Source organism: Rhinolophus ferrumequinum, chromosome 18, assembly GCF_004115265.2.
Source record: "Rhinolophus ferrumequinum isolate MPI-CBG mRhiFer1 chromosome 18, mRhiFer1_v1.p, whole genome shotgun sequence".
NCBI classification, from domain to species: domain Eukaryota; kingdom Metazoa; phylum Chordata; class Mammalia; order Chiroptera; family Rhinolophidae; genus Rhinolophus; species Rhinolophus ferrumequinum.
The window spans coordinates 49,177,294-49,189,082 of record NC_046301.1 but is presented as its reverse complement, the minus strand read 5'-3'; the positions used below and the strand labels follow the sequence as shown (position 1 = coordinate 49,189,082).

General features: G+C 42.4%; 1 protein-coding gene across 1 annotated transcript; it reads right to left on the bottom strand.

The window, feature by feature from the left end:
* Window positions 1–4,457: 4,457 nt before the first annotated feature.
* On the bottom strand, window positions 4,458–5,315 carry LOC117038490 (olfactory receptor 7C2-like). Its single transcript, XM_033135456.1, has 2 exons — window positions 4,961–5,315; window positions 4,458–4,678 (listed from the first exon to the last, which is right to left on the bottom strand). Exons 1-2 carry the CDS (start codon window positions 5,313–5,315, stop codon window positions 4,458–4,460), a joined length of 576 nt encoding a protein of 191 aa, XP_032991347.1.
* Between the last annotated feature and the right edge of the window lie 6,474 nt (window positions 5,316–11,789).

Genomic DNA, 11,789 nt, shown 5'->3' with positions numbered 1-11,789 from the left:
CCAGCTGCTTGTGGGTTATATGGAGCATGAAACAACCATTGCACGTCCATCCTGGCAGCCCAGCGCTGCACTTCTTGCCCCGTAAAATGGGTACCCCTGTCATTGCCAATGACTTGGGGGCGCCCATAGAGGGCGCACAGCCGTGTAAGAGCGACCACTGTATGCCGCTGATCCGCAGCTGGACACGGCCAAGCAAATATCAACCCCATAGCAGTGTCCACTGCTGTGAATGTATACATCACATTGCAGGCCTTAGGCAGGGATCAATGTAATCCACTTGCCAAAAAGTGAGGGGCACCCTCCCTCGCGTAATCTGCTGTGTCTCCCAGGGGAGCCTCCGCCTTTGGGGGCTGTCCTGGGCACAGACGGCACAGTCATACAGGCATCTGCTATCTCCTGCCATTTCAAAGGCAGACCCCAGCGTCTGCTCACCTGCCACATGGTTCGGCTTCCGGCGTGCTGCAATTTCCTATGCAGCCAATGGGCCACATCAGTGGCAGAAGCCCGTTCTAACCATCTGACCCGTGCTAGGGCATCTGCTTCATTATTACCTGGGGACACTAAGGGGCAGTGACCTGTGACATGCATTAGGGTCACCTCCTTTCTCTGCTGTAGGTCCCAGAGGTCCTGCCACATGGCTTGACCCCACAGTGGACGGTGTCCTACCAACCAGTTTTGGTGTTTCCACATAGGGAGCCACAACGTTAGGCCCCGGAACACCACCCAGCTGTCAGTACAAATAACTAGGGGCCTGGGCTCGTGGCTGATTATCATCCACACAGCCCGTAGCTCAGCCCACTGGCTACTCTGGCCTGTCCCAGGATCAAATTAAATGGTGTCTGTTTTGGGCTGCACACCAATAGCCGTCCAAACAGCTGCAGCTCTTCGGCTAGAACCATCGGTAAACCAGGGATCCTCAGGTACTGGGGCTGTCCTTCTCAGTAGGGAAAGGGCTCCAAGTCCTCCTGAACCTGGAGGTGAGGGCCTCAGTAAGCACTTCCCAGCCTACATGGCCGCAACAACCTTTGCCTTTTTCCGGCCTATGCTGGTCAGAGAACCATCCACGTCTTCCCACCCCTCCATGGGGGTCCAGCTCTCTGGCAGCTGCTCCTCCTGTTCTTCCTGAGACTGAGTGTTCATACGCACAAACTGCTTCATCACCTTTTGGAGAGCTTTGGCCGGCACCGTACCCTCCATGTGTCATGCAGGGTGTCATGTGGGGTCTCTAGTCCTGCTCCCCGCATAAGAACGCAGGATATGGTGAGGCCAAAACGGAACACTCATGGAGCCACAGATAGGAAGTCATACCACTATATTCTCGCTGGCGGCTGGGTTGGAGACACAGGAAGCAGGAGCCACACGATCCGCAACCCGCCATCCACTTGTCTCTGCCAACCAACCTCACTTGCTAACTGTAATCCGCCTCTTTGCAATCCGAAATGCACACTCTGCCACGCCACGCCACACCTTGCTAGCTTAGCCACGGCAGTTATATCAGTGGCTAATGGCTAACCGGTAACAGCCGATGGCCAACTAGTCACAGCTGATGACCATCTACTACCTGAGCCAGCACCTTTCTATGTGAGGCCGAGAGTCTGGAAACTGCTCTCTGGGGCTCTGTCCCCACAGCATGGTCCAGGAGACACATGACGGGAGCTTCCAGTTGTCTGCTCTTAGTGGAGCTGCATGGATAGCACTTAATTCTCCCACCAACTATGTGTGACAACATGGGTGAAGTACTGCCAGCCAGGGAAGTTCACCTGAGCCTTGGTGTCCAAGGTTTTTACTGGACATCCGTTGTACAGGCATGGAGTGCCCGCTGACCTTAATTACTCATTCTTTAGTCTCCCCAGAGGTCAAATTAATACAGCATTGCCCTGGGCCCGTGGTGAACAAAAACGGATTCACTATAAATTACACTGTCAGCATAGATTACTTCAAGACCCCAAGTATACAAGGACACTTTTATCAGGCAGGATATTCCAAGGCTCAGAGGTCACCTCCCAGGAACCAGTCAAGTTCCAGTCCTTTCTTTGGGATGTGCAGGCTTTGAGCACCCTTCACCCTCTGAGTTAACCTTTTATTTCATATTCTCCATGGTTGGAAATTGAGGAAGCAGCTTCTAGTGGGGATGAGTAGCTGGAAATTGTAGCCTGACCTCTTGACTCCTGAGACGAATTGCCCCAGACAACCCATGCTAGCCCCAGGGGGTTCTGTGTCTTCTTACTACACAACAGTGGACATTGGCCTCTTGGCATTATTTTCCTACAGTCTAATGAAACAGGCGGGATGTTAAATGAGACCTTAATAAAGTCTTGGGGAAAACACTAGTAAACAGAGAGGAACATGATTCCAGCTGTCATGGGTAAAACTCAACTTCAGGGGCCGGCCTGGTGGCTCAGGTGGTTGGAGCGCCATGCTCCTAACACTGAGGTTGCTGGTTCGATTCCCACATGGGCCAGTAAGCTGCACCCTCTATACTAAAATTGTGAACAACAGCTCTCCCTGGAGCTGTGCTGCCGTGAGCAGCCGGAGGTTGGCGTGAGCTGCTGTAGGCTGCTATGTGCTGCCGTGGGCTACTGTGTGCTGCCAGGAGCAGCTGGTGGCCAGTGTGAGTGGCTGGCAGCCAGCGTGAGTGGCTGGCAGCCAGCGTGAGTGGCCAGCAGCCAGCGTGAGTGGCCGTGAGCAGCCAGCATCCATCATGAACGGCTGACCGACGACCAGAAACTGACTGCCTCAGCCACGGGGGAGCGCAAGGCTCATACCAGCACGGGCCAGAGAGCTGCGTCCCACACAACTAGACTGAGAAACAACGGCCTGAAACGGCGTGGGTGGGGGAGGGAGAGGCGGAAAAAGGAGAAAAAAACCAAAAAACAAAACCTCAACTCCATGATCCTTTTGTCCAGGAAACATGACTTTTTTTTTTTTTTTTTTTTTTTTAAATCAAATTAACTTCACTTAGCACCCATCTCTCCCAAAGAAGGGAGGGAAATTCGAGCACAGGTAAGTTTTCTTCCTTCCCGGCAGCATTGTATAGGATCCTAAGAGAACAGTTGGGCATATGCAATTGCAAGAACTTGGAAGAAAGGCTCTAGAATTCTTTAATCTACCTGCAGTCACCATAGAGACATTTACGGCCAGAGACTGAAAATAGTCCATGCAAGGCAAGAGGTTCCTCTGTTTATTGTCAACAAAAGTCCTCCATCTGAGATGCAGAAAGAGGAGAGACTTTATGCAGGTGAACAGTTTGCAAACTGAGGAAATGCAGCCTCTGGTGGAAACCAAAAGTGTGCTCCGTGGAGACAAAAGTAGCCTTTTATCCAGAGAAATCCTGCCCTGGTTCTTGATTGGTCCATTTTATGCAAATGAGGAATCCAAATTGCACAGTCTGATTGGTCAGCTTTGTGTGTTCTGATTAGTCATTTCAGAGCTGCTCCGATTGGTTAGTATAGATGAAAATGAGGATATGACACAGTTCCAAGATGGGGCAGGTCTCAGCCTCTCTGAGACTTTGGAAGATGATACCAGGAACTCCCCTATGGCAAGAACGCAGTACAGGAGGCTGGAAGCCCAGTCTGCGGCTTTTTCCTGAAATGCAAAGTGTGTAAGAGGTCTCTATCAGCAATGGCTGCTGGACTTTTTATGATTTTGTGCCCAGTTAACCACTAGGAGTCCTTCTTCGCAGGTATGTTTTTTCTCGAAGTTCACATTATAAATCATCCTACTCCACATTTGACCAGGAGGAAATTTGCCTGGTCTCAAACCAGTCTCAAATCAGAATTTCAGCCTCTGGTGTCCCCCCCACCCCTTGGTCACAGGTCTGTGTACCTATTAGGCTACTTGTATATTACTTTAAGCAGGGTATATTACCTTGCTAGGGCTGCCATGCAAAGGTTCCACAAACTGGGTGGCTTAAACAACAGAAATTAATTTCCTCATAGTTTTGGAGGCTAGAAGTTTAATATCAAGGTGTCAGCAGGGCTGGTTTCCCTTGAGGCCTCTCTCCTCAGCAGGTACATGGCTGTCTTCTCCCTCTCTTCTTCACGTGATCAACTGATGTTTGTATCTTGATTTTGTATTCTACAACTTTTCTGAATTTCACATAACTTCAGAAATCATCTCTGTAAATGAATTTGCAGGGCAACACTTCCAAAATAGGTACACATCCTATCAGTTCTGAGGATATATATTAAAAGCAGGAGACTTATTTAAAAAAAAAAAATCCGAACCATTATAGAAGATAAAATGGAGAAAATGCCAGGTTCTATTCACACAAAGTTAAAATGACTGGTTATAAAGTGAAAAAGAGATTCCAAGACATAACCTTAAGAAAAACAGGAAGAGAACAGGAAGACCCAAGGAAAGTTCTGCTTTAAAACATACAAAATTTGGAAAATTTAAAATATTGAACAAAGGAAGGCAGGATTTCTGGTTCTCAGTATTGTGTACCCAGCTACTCATGAGAGTCCAATAACTTCATCCCTGACAGTCGCCACCCTGACGAGGCATGCTCCCAGGGCGCCCTTGATGTCCCTGTTCCGCAGACTGTAGGTGAAGGGATTCAGCATGGGGGTCACCATGGTGTACATCACTGAGGCCACCAGACTTGTCCTAGAGGATGAAGTGGCTGCAGAACTGAGGTACACGCCAAGGCCTGTGCCATAAAACAAGGAGACCACTGACAGGTGAGACCCACAGGTGGAGAAGGCTTTGTATTTGCCCCGAGCCGAGGAAATCCTCAGGATGGAGGAGAAAATCTGAGCATAAGAAAAGAGGATCCCAGAGAAAGGGAACACAGCGAGGACAATAGTCACAAAATACACCACTATGTTATTGACAAAGGTGTCAGAGCAGGCAAGTTTCAGAACTTCAGGAAGATCACAAAAAATGTGGGGGATTTCCATGTTCGTGAAGGACAGCCTCAAGACTGGCAATGTCTCAAGCAGGGAGCCCATGACACTGACGCACCAGGACCCCAGAACCAGCAGTCCACAGAGCCGAGGGTGCATGATGACCGTGTAGTGCAGGGGGTGACAGATGGCCACGAAGCGGTCATAGGCCATCACGGTCAGGAGTAAATTGTCCAGACATCCAAACACAATGAAAAAGAAAATCTGGCTGAGGCACCCTGCATAGGTTATGACTTTGCTCTGCGTCTGGATGTTCACCAGCATCTTGGGGATGGTGGTGGAGGTGAAACAGATGTCCACAAAGGACAGGTTGGAGAGGAAGAAGTACATGGGCGTGTGCAGGTGGGAGTCTGAGCTGACGGCCAGGATGATGAGCAGGTTTCCAAATGCAGTGATCAGGTACATGGAGAGGAAAAGCCCAAAGAGGAGGGGCTGCAGGCCTGGCTCCTCTGAAAGTCCCAGGAGAAGAAAATTCCTGACTCTTGTTTGGTTTCCTCTTTCCATGGGGCTGCTGGGTTTCCCCAGAAGGAGGAAACAAAAGACTGAGTACTGGTTGCCTGCATCCCTAAGCAATCATCTCTTTCCCTGCATCCCTGATGGTTGGTTGCTCTTGCACTTTTTGCTCAGTACTTGTGGGAATGGGGAGTTTCCTAAATCTAGGCAGGCCTTCCAATCACTGAAACGTTCTTTTATTATGTTGTAGTTTCTATATGTTAGATCCTCTGGACCTTGGATGTTCTTTCACTAACAACAACAGTGACAACAAAAATAACCAGTATTATTATTAACCATTATTTATATTTCATGTATATTACCAATGTTCACAAATAAAATTTAAAAAATTTGAATTTCTAAATATAATGTCTTAGTGTTTCTAAATATTGAGCTTGTCTTTTCATATGAGTTTATCATCTTTTTATTTATTTATTTATTTTTAAATTGGAGCATATTGGGGAACAGTGTGTTCTTCCAGGGCCCATCAGCTCCAAGTCGTTGTCCTTCAATCTAGCTGTGGAGGGCACAGCTCACTGGCCCATGTGGGAACTGAACCAGCAACGCTGTGGTTAAGGGCTCGCACTCTAACCAACTGAGCCATCCGGCCACCCGAGTTTATCTTTTTTTCAGCTTTATTGAGGTATAATAGATTGACAAAAATTGCATCTATTTAGTGTGTATATCTTGATGAGTTTAAACATATGTATACACCCATGATACCATCACAGCAATCAAGGTAACAAACATAACCATCACCTGCAAAAATTTGCTGGTATTCTGTGTGTGTGTGTGTACGCACATGTTTGTGGTAAGAATACTTATGCTCTATCTTCAATATTTTAAAGTGCACAATACCACACTATGTTGCACAGCTGATCTCTAGAACTTACTCATCTCGCATAACAGAAATTTTATATCCATTTAGCAACAATTTTCCACTTCCCCATCCCTAGCCCCTGGCAATGACTGTTCTATTTTTTGCTTCTATTAGTTTGACTATTTCAGATACTTCATATTGGTAGAATAATGCAGTATTTATCCTTTTGGGTCTGGCTTATTTCACTTAGTATAGTATCCTCCTGGTTCATCCATGGTGTTGCAAATGACAGGATTTCTACACAGTATTTTCATGTATTTTAGGTTTAATGTCATTAAGAATAATATTCCTTTACATTATATCTCTGATATTACTATTATATTAGGAAAGCTTTGGATATTTCTGCATTTATAAGGTGTCATGTTCATTTTCTGGATTTTCTTATTAATTTTAAGAGATTCCCTAATATTCATCTACTTTCTCCAAATAATATTAATTTACAACACCTATTTACCTTTAGATCTTATTGCATTGATATGAAATCTCAGAACAATGTTCAAATTTATGGTAAGTGTTAGAATTCTTATTATTCTTTCTTTCATGGGAATAACCCTAGAGTTTTGTGATTTTTGACATCATGCTCACCATAATTTAGGATACATAACTTTTTTTTTACCAACTCAACTTGCATTTTTTTATTCTTAGATACCTTAAAGGGTATTTTAAAGGTAAAAATAATTGTTTAGAGATGATTATTTAGAAAACATAAAGTTAAGTCTTATCTTCATATTACCCCAACATTTCAAATGTTAAGTGTAGAACAAGAAACTATACAAATTATTAGAAGAAAATGTAGACAAATATATAGGGAATATAAACTTATACATGAATATATATAATCTTTGAAAGTGGAAGTTCTCTCTGAATAGAAAGACTTTGGTAGAAATAAAAGACAGATCAATAATTGGACCATAAATTTAAAAATTCTGAATGAGGAAATGTGCCTTGCAGAAAATTAGAATGCAAAAAAACAATTTGATAAAACTTAATATTTTATAAAGAATTATAAATAATAGAAAAATTAATGCCTTAATTAGGAAAAAGGCATAGAATATTAATGATTCATAAAATGAAACATAAAAAGGATAATTAAATGTTGGAGAAATTTTTCATTTTTACTATTAATCTAGGGTAAAATTAAAATAAGATACCTTTTTCACTGAAGGAATTCAGAAGCCCTTTTTAAAAAGATAAAAAATGCAATCCATGTGGAAAGAGAAATAACACTTATGAAAGACTATTTGGTCTGCTTTCTTGGGCTGGAAAAGTTAAATCAGCATATGGATTTTTTAAAAAATATTTAAACACATATTTGCACAGCCCCAAGGAAAAAGTATCTACAAAGTATACCAAGATCTGAACAGGGATAATCTTTGAGTGGTAACATGAATCTTGATTTTTAAATTCATTTTCTTTTGTTATATTCAAAAATACAAATGAACACACATACAGTCTATCCTTAAGAAAAACAAACACTTCAAAATTTGAATATGTTGCTGATAAAACTTCCATAAAACAAACCTAAGTAAGCAGAACATTAAAATAAAAGTACAGTTAATGAATTAAAATGAAGGAAAAAATTAGAACTGCAAAATAAATTTCACAATTAATTGTTTGGCAAAAGCAAACAAATAGACAAAATTAGATATCTATTGAAAAAGATAAAAGGAGAGAAAGAACAGAAATGCCTAAATTTGGAATGAGGAAAATGAACACAGAGGTAAGGAAATGCTTAAATTAGTTGGATAATATTACTTAAGACTCCATGTTAAAAATTTGAAAATCTCTAAGAAATGAATTTATTTCTGGGAAAATATGAGTGTCCAAAGTTGATTCAGGATGGAGGATACCAGATTAATAATTAAGGAAGGAATTAAATAAACACCAAAACTTACTACAAAAATGTTCTCGTGGGATCTTCTCGCAGGAGCAACAGAAGAATTCCCCTTTAAGAATTAAAGAAGAAAAGAAAGTCTACCATCATTAATATTATTTATCAACTCTTGGGAAGTTACAACCAATGCAATGCAAGGACAAAAAGATATAAGAGACCTAAGTATTGAAAAGTCAACTTTCATTGTTTAAAGATGATGTATTAGCTGTAGGTAATGAATTGACAGCCGGAAACCTCTTTTAACTTTGTATGATTTTAGTAAGGCAGTTAATACAAACAAATATGTAACACCAATAGCCATTTTTAAGTGGCCTTCAGTGGCATACAGTATTTTCAGAATGTTTTGCAGCCATTGCTTCCATCTGGTTCCAAAACATTTTCATCACTGGCGGAACTCTCTGTACTATCTTTGCAACTTTCTTTAAATCTAAAATTATTCGAAAATAAAAATTAACCAAAAAAGTGGGTGCAAGAGAGAAAAAAAATTCAGTGTTCATATGTCTAGTTAAATCTCTGAGAAAATAGATCACAATCATTTCACATACTGACAAAAATATAAATATCCTGGAACACAGACTGGAAACGTTCAAATACACAAAAATGAGAGTGATAAATTTACTAAATTAGCTAAAATTTCTTGAGGACCTCATGTATTGAGCACTCACATTGTGTTTTGTACACCTTGGCTCATTTTATCATTATCACTATGTTTTTGATTTAACAATGAATATGTGTCGACAGTAATGCATTGATGATAATCAACAGGCACAGATGCTCAATAGGTGACAGGGACAATGAAAAAGCTTCCCACGCTTTATCACCGTTAATTTAATCCTTGTGTTTACAGTATGAAGTGGATACTATCATTATTGTCGTTTTAGAGAGGAGTATGGAAACTGAGACACAGAAACATTAAGTAACTTAAAATCACCAGAGGTACAAATGAAGTTGTAAGTGCTAACTATGTGGAATCCCAGAGAATGTTTCTTGTTTGAATGAATGAATGAGTGAATAAATGAATGAATAAGATTTTATAGATAAAAGAATAGAGGAGCATCTTTGATAGAGGAGAATAGAGGCACTAGTAGTGGCTCTTGAAAAATGGAGAAGATGGCTGAGTATGAAACTCTTGAGAGGTTTTGGGGGCTGAAAGAAGGTCGATTTCCATTAAGAAGGTGAGGGAGCCTCAGAATTGGGTTGCAGAAGAGAGGGAAAGGAAGCTGAGAAGAAGAGACATTGAGAGAGATACAAGAATTGAATTGTATAGAATGTTTTAAGTAAATGGACTCTCACCATTATGTTATCTCCATTTGTACCACCAAAGTTCATCCTTTGAGAGCTCTGCCTGCCTCCATACCTGTTTCCCACAGCAGGTACTTTGAGGGCATCAACGGACCTCTAGCTCCTTGGGTCCTTTCTTCCCTGGGTGATAGGTATTGAACTCAGCTGCAAGGAAGGGCAGGGTCGTCGTTATCAGGCTTTGGTGCTCTAAAAGGCAGTTGAACTCCCTCCTTCCTGGGACAGTTGAGCTATAGGTGAGAAGAGTAAAGGTGCATGTTTGCCATTTCTGGGGCCTCAGAGGTTGAATTCTCACAAATCCTCATTAAATTAATTGTTCCATTGTTACTCTATTCTCTTGTGTAAAGGTTCCCATGTGTGAAGGAGCCAAAATAGAACAAAACTTCGTTTCTGCTAGTTTTGTCCCCTTGGGAGCATTTTGGATGCCAGATATGTGTATCCCCTCCCTTGGGCTTCTTAGTCATGATGGTGTTCTTTTCCCTATGGATCTGACCTCTGTTATCCTGTCACATGAGAATTTCCTCAAGATCTGAGATGGAATTTCTTTGTCTATCAAAGGCATAAGCAGGCACAGTTTTCAAGACTATGTGAGTTCCAAGCACCTTGATTTGGAGTTGTGAACAGGGTTCTGAACTATGCCCAACTGCCAACAAAACCATTCTAATGACTTTGCCCCATTTCCATGCTTGACTATTGAAGCTGCCATCTAGAGAAAATTTCTATTTAATATTTTCAGGCCACAGTTGACCATGGGTAACTGAAACCACTTAAAATGACACTCCAGATAAGGGAGACTGCCGTATTGAGGGTTTGTGGTCATACGTTTACAGTGATCCTTCTCGGTGGATGAAGTGACAACAGTATACTGAGTGAAAGAAGCCAGGCACAAAAGGTTATATAGTGTATGATTCCATTTATATGAAATGTCCAGAACAAGCAAATCATAGAGACAGAAAGCAGATTGGTGGTTTCCAGGGACTGGGGAGACAAATCAGAAGTGACTGGTTATGGTTACGAAGTCTTCTTTGGAGTGATGAAAATGTTCTGGAACTATAGTGGTGATAGCTGCACAACACTGTGAGTGTATTTAATGCCACTGATTATACCCTTTAAATTGATTAAAGTAGTACATTTTATGTATGTGTATTTTACCACCATAAAAAATGCCTGGTCCTTCTGGATGTCAGCTCACAGCCACACAAGAATAATATTGGTAATAACAACTTGAAAACGTGAGTCATTTTACGGCGACGTGAACTTGGCAGTGGTAGTGCTCGTAGGACTTCTCATAGCAGCCTCTGCCAATATCTGGGCTATGGAACCTTTGGTTTGGATGAAGGGAACAAACTTAGATGCTCTCAGCCTTCTAACAAGCCTTTTCCAGGTCCTCCTAACCCCCAGTGATGGTGGTTCGAGGGACTACAAAGGCCTTTTCCAATCCTACCTCTTAATCAGCTTGGAGAAACTTCTCTTCAAATTGATAAGGAAACTATTACTAGCAGCCTTTGGTGTTAGGAGCACGGAGCTCCAAATGCCCGAGCCACTGGGCTGGGCCCTATTTCTGTTCTTATTGACACGGGTGTTACACTCTCGGTGCTCAACCCCTCTGTCATAAAACAGCCTCTGCCTCAGAGTACTAAGACACTTCAAATAGAGGGGATTTCAAACAAACCTCAATAGGTGTGCATATCTGATCCTACTCCTTTTTTGCTTAGGCCCTTTAAGAAATACACATTGTTTTGTCCTTAGTTCTTCTGCTCCTACCCATTTATTTACTTGGGGGAACTCCTCTTGAACGCCACAGTGATCAAGGAACCCATTTCACTGGTCAGATGCTACAACAAGTCTGTGCTATTTGACCAGTTCTACAACATTTTCACTGTGCCAGTTACCCTCAATCTTTAGGGTTAGTTGGACACACTAATGGTATTATTAAGATTCAATTGGCAAAATTTATACAAACTCTTCAAATACCTTGGCCTCCCCTTTAAAGTTATAACAAATTCGATAGCTATAATTCAACAAAGGATTCCCCACTCAACACACAAACACATCTGAGAGATCCATGTATTGAGACATCTGAAGGTGGGAGTATTAGAGCAAACAGGGTAGATGGGACGGGTGGGGAAGGACAGAGACAGAAGCTGCACACAGTCCAGTGTTCACTGTGGCCCCAGAAGATGCAATAGCAGTGAAGGGTTGGGGTGCAACCCCCAGTGGGCACCCACACCCAACCATTATTCAGCCCCCAAGTCAACAGAGAGAAGGTGAGCAAACCTAGTCAAGACCAGCACTTCAACCTGTATGTACCTAC

What these genes read in the sequence shown, in the direction of transcription:
- LOC117038490 (XM_033135456.1), bottom strand. Translation starts at nt 5,315, where the DNA reads ATGTACCTGATCACTGCATTTGGAAACCTGCTCATCATCCTGGCCGTC. An exon ending in TCTGGGGTCCTGGTGCGTCA is followed by an intron (nt 4,679 to 4,960) that starts GTGTCATGGGCT and finishes CTCACCTGTCAG; the next exon opens with TGGTCTCCTTGTTTTATGGC.